Source organism: Marmota monax, unplaced genomic scaffold, assembly GCF_021218885.2.
Source record: "Marmota monax isolate L192 unplaced genomic scaffold, Marmota_monax_Labrador192_F-V1.1 WCK01_AAM20220418_F8-fsc00012, whole genome shotgun sequence".
In the NCBI taxonomy this organism is placed as follows: domain Eukaryota; kingdom Metazoa; phylum Chordata; class Mammalia; order Rodentia; family Sciuridae; genus Marmota; species Marmota monax.
In genome coordinates, this window is record NW_026695227.1 from 21556251 (window position 1) to 21573309 (window position 17059).

At 33.6% G+C, this 17059-nt stretch overlaps 2 protein-coding genes across 8 annotated transcripts in view; one reads left to right on the plus strand and one right to left on the minus strand.

The window, feature by feature from the left end:
• Window positions 1-1245, minus strand: part of Abcd2 (ATP binding cassette subfamily D member 2) — a 56552-nt gene extending 55307 nt beyond the window's left edge. Inside the window, exon 1 of the mRNA XM_046436366.2 lies at window positions 116-1245. Within this exon, the coding sequence (XP_046292322.1) occupies window positions 116-1051 (936 nt within the window). The 5' untranslated portion in view covers window positions 1052-1245. The remainder of the gene's footprint in view (window positions 1-115) is intronic.
• A 276-nt stretch (window positions 1246-1521) lies between these two features.
• The window catches only part of CUNH12orf40 (chromosome unknown C12orf40 homolog), a 74305-nt gene continuing 58767 nt past the window's right edge, over window positions 1522-17059 (plus strand). For all 7 annotated transcript variants that reach the window (XM_058576313.1, XM_058576314.1, XM_058576315.1 and 4 more), the window contains exon 1: window positions 1522-1813. In XM_058576313.1, the coding sequence (XP_058432296.1) occupies window positions 1794-1813 (20 nt within the window). In that variant the 5' untranslated portion in view covers window positions 1522-1793. The remainder of the gene's footprint in view (window positions 1814-17059) is intronic.

A 17059-nucleotide genomic window follows, 5' to 3' on the forward strand; every position in this document is an offset into this window, starting at 1 on the left:
AGTTTAAGAAAGTGGGTCCAATAGTCATCAGTCAAATATACAACAGATGGTGTAGCACTGCAGTGGCTGATTGAACAGTCTCACATTTCACTCATCACCTTAATTTTTATCTTACCTTATGTCCTCTGTAAAAAGCAATTTCTTCCACATTGGCTATAATTCTGGAGTGCACATACCGCAAATAGCCTTTTCTATGAGCTTCTTCAGCTACCAATTTACCAAATTTGGGAGAGCAAGCCTTCAACACTTTAGCAGTGGCATACACCACAAGTCCTGCTAACAGGGTGGGTCCAATTGGGCTTGCTCCTCTGGACGTAGCAGTCTGGATGAGTGTATAGGAGGTCAGGATTACATCTAAAATAGGTTTGGTCAGGTTGGAATACAAGTGAGCCACAGATTGGGAGAACATCATAATATCCTCAGTAAGAGACTGGTCAGGGTTTGCCAGCCTCCCATCCATATTGATCACCTTATAATAAGTCTGATTTGTAAAATAGGTTTCATAGGCATGGTCTACTAATCGAGTTCTGAAAGCCAAAGCCAATTTGCACTCCAGGTACCTTATTGCACTGTTGACAAAGGTGGCAGGAATGGCAATCATAAGCCACTTGATTAATTTGAGGATGAAAGTCCGAGGCTTCTTTTCCACAATGCTTTTCACGATTTTTCCATCCAGACCAGCCACATAAATAGATAGAAAGGTTCTTGAGATTAGAGCCACCGAGTGGAGGCAGAGCCACCCTGTTTCAGTGGTCACAAGTTTGGGAAAGAGAATTTTCCGAAGTTCTAGTAGCTGTTTGAAAAAATCTGCATTCACTCCAGGCGAAGGTTTTTTACAAATGGTCTCGGTGCAATGCAGTATTTCTCTGTTCTCTGCAGCGGGGTAAGCTTCTTTTTTCCTCCCGTGGCCAGATTGCTTTAAACGCTTGCCAATGACGGGATAGAGGGTTTTCAGCGCATATGCTGCAGCCACCAGGCAGGCAGCCCTCTTAGCAGCACCCGATCTGGTCCATTTCATTCGATCAGCTGCTGCATTTAGCATATGTATCATTTTCCCAGTTACCCAAACCGGCTTCAAAAAGAATTCTTTTTAAAAGATCATACTCCACAGGAACCCCCAGTAGATGTTTCAGAAAGTCCTACAGCATCACATAGTCTGTAGCGTTTTTCCTTTACTGTTTTATTTTATTTTATTATTTTGTTCGTCTGTGACATACACAGCAGAGCTCAGACTCCACTGCATCTACTGGGGATGATTCCCTCAGAAGCTCTAGCTGCACGAAGCTCCTCCCTCCCAGGCTCCTCATTGGCTGTGAAGGCGGTGGGACCTTGGAATCCTCGCAGCTTCTCTTGGGAACCTTGAAAAGGAGGAGAAAGCAAGACGAATTACATCTTTAAACAGTTCAGCGAGGGTTAAACGTCTATTTTTGGAGAGGTCGAATCAGGCCAGCTACCCGCGAACAAAACCTGCCCTAGCTACTGAGCATGCTCAGTGTCATTTAGAAACCCGCAGAAGTTTCAGGATATACAGTTCTTCTTTAAGGTTTTTTTTTTTTTTTTCTCTTCTCTTTTCTTTTCTTTTTTAGATGCCATAAGGGGAAGAGAAAGCAGAAAGACTCACAAAACGAGACAAGGGAAAGTAACCAGGGAGGAGGGATAAGATGATCAATATCTAATTAATATGAAAAGAAGAAAGTGAAGGGGCACTGGTAAAAACAAAGTATCAAATGCAAATACTTGGGAATGTGTTTTGATCTGAAGTGGGGTTTGTTTTTTTGTCTGTGATTTCATGAATGGTCCCAGAACCTAACAGGTAAGTTGTAATTGAGGGTGTTCCTTGTAAATAAATAGAGGGGAAAGTCTTCTGTATTACAGAAAATAATTCTTTCTTATACTTCTAGATCTTCTCCTTTTTTTTCCACTTCAGATCTATGTTTACTTGTCGTATAATAAAAATCTTCCTGCTCCATAACTGTTATTTTTAACAAGGGAAATCAGATGCACTCTTATTTATTTACAAGATGACTATTAAATGAGATTAACGTCTCATTTCTCCCACTCCCTTGTGTTTTCACTTGGGTATATGTAGCTCTATAATCAAAATTTTTTGCTATAACCAAATTTCATTTGTGAATCCAACTGGAATTGGGTAATAGAAAAAGCTTCTGTAGGATCTTACTTCATTTTTCAAGAATTGGTGTTTTTTTGTAAGTTTTCGTTGTGTTGGTCTCTTTATACTTAGAGGTAATATTCTGGCTACTTCTTATTTCTATTTGATTATTTGATAAAAATCAAGAGTGTCTAAAAAAAATTCTTCACATCCTAAAGGAGGATATAGAGGATATAAACTTCTCAATAGGCAAGCAAGATTTTGCACAATTTAAAAATCCCAAAGGGCATTTTTTTTTTGAGGTGGGGGAGGCTAAGTGTATATTTTAATGCCAGAAAGTAATTTTTTGCCTCTCTCCATCTCACTCACAACATAGACACTTTCAACTGAAAGCTTGGGAAGACAGACATTTAAGCTAGAACAGAGCTTGGCAAATTATGATCAGTGGGCCAATTTCAGCCTGGTATTTATTTTTATATGACCAGTAAGCTAAGAATGATTTTATATTTTACATGCTAAGCAAGTGCTCTGCCACTCAGCTACAGCCCTAGCCCCAAATATTTTTAGTTGTAGATGGACATGATATCTTATTTTGTTTATTTATTTTTATATGGTGCCGGGGATCAAACCCAGTGCCTCACAAGTGCTAGGCGAGTGCTTTACCACTGAGCGATTTTATATTTTAAATGGTTGGAAATATACTAAAAAAGAATATTTTTGTGATGATAAAATTATATGAAATTTTTATTTCCATATCCATAATGAAGTTTTATTGGAACACAGTCAAATTCATTTACCGTCTTCTTTTAAGCCATAGTGGCAGAGTTGAATGGATTCAATAGAGACTAAAATATTTACCTTGATAAAATTTTGAAAATTTCTGTTCTAGAATACAAAACCTGTCTCGATGTTAAATGATCTTCATATTTCAGTTTATAATGAACTATCCTCATTTTTATAAGTAACAATATTCTCAAACTTTTAAATCTCTTTGTTATATGATTATATTAATTCCAAGACTCATTACATATATTTTCATTTGTTTACTTTAAATTCAGCAAACTTATTAACGTATGAATGACAGTTTCATACAAACTTCATATGAATATATTCGATATTATCAGCACACTCGATCATTCTATTAAGAATTTCTAAACCTGTATATAAAGATCAAAGGGCCATAGTGGTTACTGTCAAAATCTATTCTTTCTCAGATCATGCTTTTGGTGTACACAAAATAAGACCGCCTTATATTTTTAAATTTTAATAATTTATGTTCATCTCCTGAGAGCTAAACACAGAAGGGTTAACTATAACAGGTTGGAGGCCAGGGTAAATCTATCTGGGGGTGATGGCAGGATGTTTAGTCAGGCAGAACAGGTACACAGAAGGATGACTGGGTTAGACAACAGCTGGTAGTCAAGACAAGTGGCTTACATCACTGGCAAAGCACCAGGGGCAGCCATATGGGGAAGAAGGAGCAGGGTGGGAATCCAGAATCAAAGAACACTAAAGATCCAAGCAGGACAGCTCTTAGCTGTAGGTAGGTCAGTTTACCAACTAATGATGAGCCTGGAGTACATAAACAAGCTCTGAAGGCCTGGGGTGAGAATTTGCTGAATGAAGAATTAAATATGAGGAAAGAGACCAAGATAAAAATTTAGTTACAAGAATTACGGTACAAAGAAGGTTGAGAGGCACTTAGTACAACTGTGGAGGTCAATGTGAGTTTTAACTTGATATTGAGCTCCTTAAGTACAGATCTAACTATAATAATGTAAATTTCACCCCTACTGTTCTTTCTATACTGCTCCAAAGGTCAGAGCCTAAGATCTGAGATTAGGTTCAAGGCTTCAGATAAAGCAAAGGAAGGATTCAAGATGAGAAGTAATGATATAGGCAATCAGAGGAGGAAATATAGTCCTGCTCCACATAATAAAGTTTTGGTCAACATTGGACCAGATATACAACAGTGGTCCCATACGATCCTAATGGAGTTGAAATACTCCTATAACCAAGTGACATCATAGCCTTTATAATGTCACAGAACAATGCAATGCATTACTCACCTGTTTATGGCAATGCAATTTTAAACAAACCTACTGTGCAGCCAGTCAGATAAAAATATAGCACATATAATCATGTACAGTACATAACAGTTGATAGTGATAATAAATGATTATGTTACTGGCTTATGTATTTACTATACTAAACTTTTTATAATTAGAGTGTACTCTAATTATAAAATAATGTTTGTTGTAAAGCCATGTGCCATATTATTATACCTCATGCATTTCAGGCCTCATGTGCAGCCTCATGAATATCAGGTTTAATGTGGCTCAAGAGGTCACACAAAGTGATCTATCGACACCATCTAATTTTGTGTAAATGCACTCTGTGATATTTTCATGATGACAACACCATCTAAGATGCATTTCTCAATGTATTCCCACCATTAAGTGACATAGGACTTTAAAAAGTTAAGATGGTTAGAGTGATTCTTTTATCTTTTTTTTTTATACTGGCAATATGAATTAAAGCAAAGAGAATGTTACTTAAGTTTGAATTCCAAACTAGGAGAAAAAAAAGAAGTAAAAAAAAATCCCTTATTATTGTATTAAACGTATTAAGTTTAATTTCTACGCAAGCTTCTCACTTTATGTATTTTGATATGGGAAAATATTAAAAATTTCTTGGGAAATAATCTTAGAAAAAGAGCTTGAAATGAATTCTAAAAATATTTAAAGCAATGATTCTCAAATTACTACTCTGCTTATAGTATAATATTCTCATGGCCATCACCAATATCCATCCAAGAGTAGGATTAGATTTTACATGTATATATAGAATAATATTTATTAGGAAATAAATAAATAAATATACATACACACATTTTATAAATTGTAAAACCTCAGAATTTTTTGGTAATAAGTAAAACATCATAAATGAATATATTATATAGATTATGTATGAATTATATTTTACATTGCAAATCACCAGAAAGTAATTTTTATAAATAGGTAAGGATAAATTGTTTAAGTTTTAATAATTTTGAATGAATTTCATTCACAACAAATGCTGAATAGTATTTCATCTCCATTGCATTGTTATCTTGAACTGATTCCTGACCCAAGAGATTACCTAATTGCTCTACTGACCCTAAAATAGTACAGTGTTTGATCCTTATTATCTATCAGTCATTCTATCTTAGTCATGGAGGCATAAACAACATTGCAGATGAGATCTTCAGTCAATATTTCAGTATTACACACAACTACCTAATACCTTGTTCCTAAAGAAATGTCTTTTGCTTAAAGAAAAACTCAGTAAATAGCTATCTGAGCATGTATCCCATAGATTAATCTTTCTTTAGCCTAATTTACCATTTCTACTGCCTCTTTGTGACTGGGAGGAAAGCAATAACTCTAGAGGGAGAAGAAATGGTTCATTCCAGCTCAGTTCTTTACTCCTCTTAAAAATTAGTCAATTTCCCCTTTATGTCCTTTCACAAACAATAAAAGGAAAGAAAGAAAGAAAAGGAAGGACAGAAGCAAGTCATATTTCCTTTAGAAAATTATTTCCCCTTCTAATTAATTTAGTCAACAAGTTTAGAATGCTAAAAGTACAAAAGGCAGATATACAGGACTATTGTTCCTGCCTTGAGTGTAGGGTTTAGTTCCTGAAAACCAACAGCCACTCTGTGCAGAGGAGTACTTCTCTGAAATGTTGAATTCATCTGATCTAGTCAGTCAGAGATATACTTTGGTGAGTTTTTGTTATAAAAGTCAGGATTTACATTATTAAACAAGATGTCTATTCTGAGACATAATACAATTCCAGGTACTATTTCCCTACTACTTAACAGAAAAAGTATTACATCATGAGATCTTCTACAGGTTACACTCTGGAGAAAAGCATCATGGCAACTGAAAAAATTCTTTGTGCATTTATTTGGGATAAGATATTTAATTTCAAAGCATATCATTATAGAACAGTTTGTAAGGTATGTGTTTTGTGGAGACTATACAAACAATAGAATGAACAGCAAAATCCAATTTCTGTTTTGGGATTTTTTTTCCCCCCTTAATACGAAATTTAAAGTCTTTGGTCCTTCATAGCTAAATTAATTTGTGATGGAGCTCTTTAAAAAAACCCAACACTCACAAAATGTAAAATAGTATATTACTACAGTGCAATGTTTCTGATAACTGTTTATTAAATATTAAAACTGTGCATTAGAAATATATAAAGGATTTGGGTGTGGAATAACAAATCAGAACAGAAAACATCATTTTTGGGGGTTTGGATATAGTTAACCTCGTCGTTTTATTTCGTGAATCTGGTCTCTGACTTGATAAAGAAAGCAGAGGCCAATAAGGAACACGATAAATTATGGTGGAGACCGTATGGAACGCCAACCCTGTGGCCACTATCAGATATTTTCATTTAGTTAGGTTTGCCTAAGGTGAGCGGTTAAAACCGATGTCAGTCTTATTATTCAGGCTGAGTCGGGTGGACACTGTATTGCTCTCCCATGGATTCGCTTGTGGCCTAACAGGACCCCACCTTCCACCGGAAGAGGTACACTGAAGAAGCCGCAGGGGCTGCAGGGATTGGGACCGGAAGGTCTCTCAGGTGCGCATTGACTGTCGGGAAGTTGGGCCCCAGGCTGGTGTTAGACAGACCTACCCTGAAGCTGTGGGTTGGCCTAGAGTTACTGGTGCGAGCTCCAGCCTTAAGGAGCTTAGTGTAACTCTCGTAGGGCAGATTTGCAGTGATGAATTGGGTTGGGGGATCCCGGTAAGTTGCGCTGGCAGAGTTAGATACTATAGTCATCGTGTACCTGGACATTTATACCATAGTGACGCCTTTTTCTTAGGCCCCTGTGGAAGGGTCACAGCCTTAGCTGGAAACAATCTCGTAGGAGTGGGTCTTTTAATTGCTATACGTGCCAGGATGGAGGCTGTGGCTTCAAGTCCCTGTTCCTAAAACAAAAGCAACTAACTCAGCTTCTCTCTGCTATCTTCCCGAAGGCATCACTTGTGGGGCCTGCTAGGGGTGGCAGTCCCTGCTTTACTTCCTCCCTTCCTTGATATCCTTCATGCTTATCCTGTTATGAGGCCCCTGAACCCTACCTTCTGCCTGCACCTATTCCTCTCTTGAGAGGTTGGATTTTATAGGTTGATACATAGTCTTTGTATGAATTTGGAAAGTATCACAAGACAGTGTGGTCCCAGTTGCACTAAATCCAAGGCAGAGCAGCAATATCACCATATTTTCCAATTATAATTTATTTTTTAAAGGTAAATACTGTCACCACCTTTTATTTGAATAACTTACAAGAGAGTTTACAGTTCTTATTTAGGATTAATCACATAAAACATGATGGGTTGACAATTTAGTTTTACGTGACCTACTTATTACATTGCCATTGACCTCAAAGTCCCTTAGGGTGGAAATCATGTAGGTCTATAATTTTGTTTGATCAAAAGTGTTGATGAAAAGTGTGTCAATTGAAACAGCTACTGTGTACCTTTTTAAAAAATCATAGATAGACCCAGGACAGTGGTGATATGGTTAGAATATATTAAATTTCACAGAAAAATTATAAGAGAAAAGATGCTTTTATGTTCACCAAGTAACTTTAGCTTGAGTGTTTATCCTGTTGAATGTGTTAGCATTGTGTTTTAGAAATTTACCAGGATTATTTCTGGCTAGTGTTCTAAAAGAACACTTGCCCTTTGGAAAAAAGTGAAAATTCACTTATAGGCTTCAACAGGATTTAGTTATACATGATGATAAAGTGATGTTTTAAATTTGATATTCTTTAAAATGAATATTAAGATTATATTGTTGTTCTTCCTTCAGAACAACTCCAAGACATCCAGAATTAATTAATTCAACAAATATATTTTTGCATGCCTACTTGTTTAGGGCTAGCACTGTAGCTCAGAGGCAGAATGCTTGCCTCATGTGTATGAGGCACTGGGTTCAATCCTCAGCACCACATAAAAATAAACAAATAAAATGAAGGCATGCTGTCCATCTGCAACTACAAAAAAAAGTAAAAATAAAAGATTATATGAAATCATATTACAAAGACTTAAGCACTAATAGAATGATGCTATTATTGTTTTATGTAACAAATTTTTCTGGTTGTTCTGAGAGTGGTATTTTAATTGCCATTGGGAGGATTCAAAGGCAGTATATTGCAGGAAATATAGTCTAGAATTGTGTTTCTCAAAATGACTGTACTGCTGCACCTGAAGGAATTAGGAACTGGGGCTTAAGAAACAGCAGACTAAATATGCATGGTTACATCTGCTTTGGAATATTCTTTTTACTCAGAGACTTGGGAAAACCTGTCTTTAAATATAAACAAACATAGAACACATTATAGAGTAAAATTGAAACTCTTAGAAAATGTTAAGATAAACTATGCAGTTTTAAATAAAGTTTCCTTGTGAGGGAGCTGGGCTTCTTCAGATGAAGCCACATGTTGATTATGAAAAAATGAGTTTCCACTTTCTACTCTCAGAGTAGGCAAGAGTAGATGAGATTAGTTGAATTTGGCACTCTAATCACCTAAAAGGCCTCAATCTGAGACAATGCTTTTCATAATCACTAGCAGCTGATTGGAGCGTCTAATAAATAGGAATTTTAATCCTTATCCTATACTACCTATTTATTCTCCCCCCGTTTTTAGTGGTGATTTTGGTTGAAAAGGTTGAGAATTATTAGAGAGTTAAAATACAGAAAAGTAACTAGAGAACAATTACAAAGCTCCTTCAGAACAACTCCAAGACATCCAGAATTAATTAATTCAACAATTATATTTTTGCATGCCTACTTGTTTAGGGCATTAACTTAAACAGGAGCATGCATAAAATAAAAAGATACCATTCTGGTTCCACAAAAAGTATCTTATGATAGAATGTTGAGATTTGAATTCGACAAATCACTGTAATAGGCAACAAGCACTGTACTTAGCTTATTATATCCTTACAAGAATCTTATGAGGTAAATAGGAATTTTATCCTCATTTTATGATGGGGAAACTGAAGCATAGTTAATATTAGGTGACTTCCCTAGAGTCAGTCAGCTGGTCAATAGTAGAGTTTTTAGGATATGAGCCCAATGTGCTTAACTGCTATGCTTAAAAAAAAGTATTGTAAAAAGTGGCACAAATAAAGGGCTGTGGATATTTCAAGAGCAAAGAAACAGAAAGTTACAATAAGCAGTATTGGATAGCACAGAAGCTAAGCATTCAAAGATGCAATGAAATACAGGTTCTTAAAGTCAAAAAGAAGGTGAGGTAAATAAATGATCAACTTGGAGAACTAGTTTGTGGAGGAGGCTTAGAAGAGATGAATTGGAAGGGGAGGTATAATATTAAAGAACTTGAAAAAAATTATTTGGCAGATAGATGGGTCTGCATAAATAAATTATCAGCTTGGAGAACTAGTCTTCAGAGGAGGCTTAGAAGAGATGAATTGGAAGGGAAGGTATAATATTAAAGAACTTGAAAAAGTTATTTGGCAGATAGGTGGATCTGCATTAAGACATTTAAATAGGGGATATGAATATTTTGTGTCAAGTAAATGAATGAAACAGGCTACAACAAACTTATGTTTTGGGAGTAGCAACCTGATTACATATGCTTATCTGAACCAGAGTGTTCTTGTTTTATATTACAAAAACTTGATATACTGTTTAATTGCAGAATCATTTGATAGGAGCATCTTTACAATTTTACAGTTGCAAAGGTCTTTACAACTATTCTAATATAAAACAAACTGGCATTTGACCTTTACCTGATCTCCAATATAAGTGTTTTATTAGTCACACATAAAATGTCTTTTTATGAGGGAAAGAGCTGGTCACTGGGGAAGAAGTATATTTCCCTTTTTTAATTGTTTACTTGGTTGGCTTTAGTATTGTAGTCTTTGATATCTTTTCAAAATATAATGTTTTGTTTCAAACGAAAGTCTCATTAAGTATAAGAAAGTTGGTCTAAGCAGAGACTAATTGACATGTGTATGATAGTAATTCCCAAGCTACTGTCACCAGAACTCACTAATAAGCCATAATGTCAGGTTTTTGATTTAATAGACTGTTTTTTTTCCTAAAATTATATATTTTTTGACCTTTTCATATATTAAAATTCACACTTCCCTTTTTTAAACCCTTTCTTGATAAATTTAAAATATCAACTCTGTATCATTTCCATCAATTAAATATCATTTTTTGAAAATTACTTGTCTGGGAATCATTGACCTAGAACTCTTTTGTTTGTTTTTTTACTGCTAGAAGTCACTGCTGAAACTTTGTTTGCTAATTGGATCAATGTACAAATTTGAAAGAGGACAGATAAAAGCATTGATTTTTTAAAAAAAATATTCTTTTCTTTATCAATCAATGACTTGTTTCACCAAATTCCTAGCTAGGCATGAAGGTGGTAGCAAGAAAGGACACTATAAAGATGGAAGCACTTTTTGGGCCAGAAAATGCTATTCAGAGTTAGATTGACTATAGATCTATAAATACAGTACTCAAATTAAATGTAAGAATTTTGGAGAGGGATACTAGGGATTGAACCCATGGGTGCTTTGCCATGAGCAACATCCCAGCCCTTTTTAAAATTCTGAGATGGAGTCTCACTGATTTGCTGATGCTGGCTTTGAATTTGTAATCCTCCTGCATCCGCTTCCCAAATTACTGGGATTATACACATACACCACTGTGTCTGGCTTAGTATAAGAATTTTTTTAATTAAAGAGATTTATTTTAATAATTTTAGTCAAAGAATACAACCAATGTCAGTAAAAGGCACAAGTGAAGATCTGTTGGTATTGAGGTAAGGGAGAGGCTACCATTTATGGATACAGGCTTAGATCTAGTTCATCAAGCAAAAAAACTAGATGCTGTATAGCAAGCACTGTGCCACATGGGAGTACAAAGCTACTAAAATTTAGTCACATTCTGAGAGTTTCATAGTTTATCAAGGGAGTAAAATATCATCTTAAGTTTGAAAATGTTTAAGATCAGAGGCCCAAATATATGATATTATAAATAGGTAATGTGAACATATGATAATTTTAACTGTGGTTTTGACTAATCAGAATGAAATATGAAAGTTCAGATGGAGAGGGAGAAATAAAACTGCATAAGTACTTGGAAATAAGATTAAAATTTTAAAATGTATGTGTGTGCTTGATAGTGAGTTTGAAAACCAAAGAAGTTGCAGTTTTTCTGTTATTGAGGAGCCATATAAATTCAGAAGTAACCAATGTAAATGATATTTTATGACTATTTGTAGTGTTCATATTATATAGATTGGGATATAGCTGAGAAGACTCCATGATAGTGGTATCAGTTAGGATTCTGTTAGAAAAGAAAATTAATACTATTTAAAAAAATTTTGGGTATAACTATATATTCTTCAAATCCAATCAACACAAATTCTAGTTTACTTTGTAGGGATTACAGGCTTTGAAAATTTGGTTTGATTATTAAAACTCTCTATACAACAGTGGATCCAGGTTGTAGGTGAGCCCTCTAAGGAAAATGAATATAGATACAGAGCCTTGGAAGGGGTACATTCAGGTAAATGGTCCTGAAACTTAAGCTTAATTGGCTTTTCAGGAAATTAGCCTTTGTCTTTATATCTCTCTTTACTCATCTTTTAAATGTGGATATTACTCAGGTTTTAGTGAACATCATCCCAGTTTGACAGTCAAGGTTTGTGTGTTGTCCTAGGGTCATACTTAATTTAGCATTTGTCTTAGAGTTTTTTTTAACTACATATAAACTATTGTTAATAGTCCCATTAAAATGAGCCATCATAAATTCAGTGAATATCATTTTTAAAATCTCTGCCGTAGTTCTATTTGTGTGGGGGCCATATGTGCAATGAAGACAGTTCTCATTTTAACCTGGTTAAATCTGAAATCCAGTGGTACTCCAGGTCTTTATTTGATACTCTCCAAATGAAATAATAAGAGTTCCTTTTAAATACAGCATGAAAGGTACTTTATGACAAAAGAAATTATGCTGGGACATGAGTAGTTAGAGACAAAACTTGCTGGGTAGTGTGGAAAAAGTATTTATTTGGGTTGTCTCTGCTGTCCATTTGATGTATCTAGCCATTATAACATTGCAAGTTAAGGTCTAAGGGGTTTGTACAGCTCTCTGAAATAAGGGGAATTTTAAATTAGGAGTTAATGAAATATATGTGAAATATACAAGCTAGTCCTGTCAGAAAGCATGTTATTGAATTGAAAGAATGCTATTGCTAGAATAGCTTTGTCAACAACTGTTTTATCATCTGTTTGATAATGCTTTTGTAACAATTTTTTTTGGCAACAGGGAGCTCAAATAAAGGAAAACTTAATGCTTAGTGAAATAGTAAGCATGGATATTTCACTTTTCAAGGAAATCAGTGAACCTATAACTTGTGCACAAAATGTTTATCAATATCCAGCATCCCCCATAGTTGTATTGATGACCACATAAAAATCTGAAGACATAAATGTACTGAAAAAAATATCAGTATTTGCTTTCCAATTTAGTAATTATTTTGAGGAGATACCAGTAGACATTAACTTAACATTTAGCTGCAAAATGTGCATTTACCTAGTACTCTGTGAAATATGACTTTTCATTTAGATTGAATGACTTCTTAATTTAAAATTTTCTTGTGTGTATTCAAAAAGGCAAGTAATGACTATAAATGTGTAAATTTACTAGCAGAACTTCATAAGCAGTCGAATGATGCCAGTTTTCCATGAGTGTCACCAGATACCACATAGAAAATAATTCCAATAATTATTTCATTTAATTCATGAATCAAAGAGAAATTCTTAGAAGCTCATTTTGTCAAAGATAATACATCTGATATTATTATGAATACAATTATGAATTGCATAAAGTTTCATAAAGTGAATTCCATAAACATAAATGATAAGGATAAAAGATAAAGATAAAATGATTCCTGAATCATAATATGAATATAAATTTGATGGATCATAGCTTTATGAGTAAAACAGGGTTCTTACTCAATTATTCAACCTGTGTAACTGAGATATACTTTGAATTATTTGGGTTTACATATATTAATTACATAGCTGAAGCCAAAGAAGCAAGATATTTTATCCAATAGAAGCGGCAGTTGTCAAAAGTTCCAAGTTATTTTATATATACAGTATAATAAATTGAACTACATTATTTTTGAGACAAAATTGATGCTGTATAAAAAAAAGAATGCTTTGGTATTTTATTGTTAACTTTCTTTGGTTACTTTTATTAGATGTCACATGTTTGAGTCTGAAGAATTACTTTATATATCAATCTGTGGGTCCTATGTAGTTATTAAATATTTTGATAAACAAGTCATCTAAATTTTGATGGCAATTTTTTTAAAAAAACTAGTGGGAGTATTTATTCAGAGTACTGTATAATTGGAATGACCAAATATTTCAGTGTTTGAAGCTTTTAGAAAATAAAATTTTAAAGGTTTATCCTGTACAAAATGTAATTTTGAAACTTTATTTTTGGAATTCAGATTCTGTATTGAAATATTGTGACTGTTAGAAAACTAAATACATATTTTTAATTGGTTAATTTTATATTTCACATATTCAATTTAATATGAATTAAATTGGAAAATCTCAGTTTTATACCATCTAAATTTGAAGAAATATTTAAAACATATTTATTTGTTAATTTTGTCTTTAGAAATAAGGAAGTTACTTTAAATGGTTTAGAAAAGATGTACATGTGAAAATGTTTTGGCTAAATGAAAACAAAGTAGGAGGTGGGAAAGGTTATCAATGAGTGTTAAGTTATGTTTATAAAAGGTTCTGGTGTGCTGTTGCACAGTAGGGTGACTATAGATAATAATTATATATTTTAAATGTCAAAAAACTATAAGAAATTATTTTTAATTTTTTTACCATAAAGAAATGATAAATGAGGAGATGGCTATGTTTAACATGATTTAAACATATATAATATATACATGTATCAACACATCACATGGTATCCTGTAAATATATTCTTATGTTTTTTTTCTATCAGTTTAAAAAAATTAAAAATAAAATTGACACTGTTTTCCATTTGGCAAAATTTGCTCTGACCTTACCAGGTACTTCAGCAACTATAAGGAGAGCATTTTCTCAAGTAAAAATAATATGGTTCATGTAGAATTGTTGATTGAGTGTTTAATAATTTTAAGTTTTTAACCAAATATAATTTTAAAGACTACTGTGGAAAGTTTTGTGAGGAGAATTTAAGTATAATAAATTCATATTGAAAAAGCACTTTCTTCTGAAAACCATTAGTAACAAAGTATTAGAGACAAATTTAGCTTAAGTAATTAATTACATGAATTCAAGAAATAATTTTCCTGCTCATGTTTTTTTGTTTAGCCTTCTGACAGTTGAAATAAAGAATATTTTGTGTTGTGAGGATATTAAGTAAAAGGTACACTCATACACTGTTGATGGGACTGCAGTGGTTCAACCATTCTTGAAAGCGGTCTGAAGATTTCTCAAAATATTAGGAATGGAACCACCATATGACCCAGCTAACCTACTCCTTCATATATATTCAAAGGTCTAAAATCAATATACTACAGGAGTACAACCACATCAATGTTTATAGCAGCACTATTCACAATAACCAAGCTATGAAACTAACCTAGGTACCCACCAACAGATGAATGGATAAAGAAAATGTGTTACTTCCACCCAAAGGAGTATTACTCATCCAAAAAAGAAGAATAAAATTATGACATTTTCTGGTAAATGGATGAAACTGGAGACCATCATGAAAAGTGAAATGAGCCCAGAAAGTTAAAGGTTGATTTAAAAAAAAAAAATATATATATATATATATATATATATATATATATATGAGCTGCAGCAAAATAAGGGAGAAAAATAAAGAATAGTGTGTGTGTGGGGGGGAGATTCCATGTAAATAGGAAAGATTAAATACTTCACTGAGATTCAAGTATTAAAATATTAGTTTTATGCTGTCAAACCTCTAAAATATTTTATATGAAAACTCAGAGGTGTAGAGAAAGGGGATTGAGGGTGAGGGAGGAGGAACAGAAAAAGGGAAGAATTGTGGACTCTGACCTAACTTTCCTGTGTATACATATGAGTATATCACAGTGAATGTACATCCACAAAGCACTAATTGAAACAACAAAAACAAAAACAAAACTATACAGGAATAGCAGAAAGACCAGTAGAGTAGACAGAAGAGAACAAGGAGAACAGGGAGGGAAAAGGGAAATATTGGGGACTGAAGTATAGCAAATTATATTCCATACTTGTATAATTATGTCAAAATGAATCATAATATTATATATAACTAAAAGGAACTAATAAAAAAAGAAATTTTTATTTTAATGTTCCTGGAGATAGAGAGAGAGAGAGAGCGAGAGCACGAGTGCGAGTGCTTTATCTGTTGAGATAGCTCTTTATGTATCTCTATAGAGATATCTACAGATACAGAGATACTGGAGTATTACTCTGCATTAAAAAATGACAAAATCATAGAATTTGCAGGGAAATGGATGGCATTAGGGCAGATTATGCTAAGTGAAGCTAGCCAATCCCTAAAAAACAAATGCCAAATGTCTTCTTTGATATAAGGAGAGTAACTAAGAACAGAGTAGGGTCGAAGAGCATGAGAAGAAGATTAACATTAAACAGGGATGAGAGGTGGGAGGGAAAGGGAGAGAGAAGGGAAATTGCATGGAAATGGAAGGAGACCCTCAGGGTTATACAAAATTACATACAAGAGGAAGTGGGGGGAAAGGGAAAAATAATACAAGGGGGAGAAATGAATGACAGTAGAGGGGGTAGACAGAGAAGAGGGGAGGGGATGGGAGAGGGGATAGTAGAGGATAGGAAAGGCAGCAGAATACAACAGACACTAGTATGGCAATATGTAAATCAATGTATGTGTAACTGATGTGATTCTGCAATCTGTATACGGGGTAAAAATGGGAGTTCATAACCCACTTGAATCAAAGTGTGAAATATGATATATCAAGAACTATGTAATGTTTTGAACAACCAGCAATAAAAATTAAAAAAAAAAAGAAATATATGTAGATATCTAGACATATTGTTATCTGTATATGTAATTTTAATTTTTATAAACATTTTTTAAAATTGCTTTCCTATAGAATATTTTAGAGATTTGACAATATAATATTAATATTTTAATAGTTCAATAATAGAAATATTAATATTTTAATAGTTCAATACATAGAATTCTGTCTGTGAGAAACATCTGTTAAATAGGAACAACTGAGACTTACTGTTCTTGAAACTTAACCATAAGCCTTAGGATGATCTACGTTCATTGCCTACCCTGATTTCTTTCAGGTTTACATAAAGTATGTTTGTAGGAAATTATTATTTTTTATATTTATAATGTTGCTTATTAAAATCTTATTATCTGTAAGACTACCAGGAATGTTTGTGTGGAAAACTTACCAAGATTTTAGCTATAAAATGAGAAGCCAGGTTGCATCTAAATATTAGTTAATTAAATTTGATGAAAGTGTGTATAATAGTCCATGAATATTTCCAAATTTTAGAAACATTCCTAATAGAACTATGAATATATTCAGTTTTTTTTGATTTAACAAGTCTCTGAGAACTTGTTTTAATTAGGTTCTCTCTTCTGAGTATTATATAGATTTCTGCTTTATTGGCTTTACAATTTTTTCCCCTCAATATCTTTCCTCTTGTAATTCATACATCTTTTAAAACTTTTATCTTGTAAGAGAAAAGTATTTAAAAGCCATAGCATTTTGACATTTATCATTACTATTCCTAACACATCAGATAAACCTGCCAAGTACGTTTTCTAGGCTAATAACTGTCTTGAATCTTAATTAGTCCCCTAACTAATACTGTTAGATGT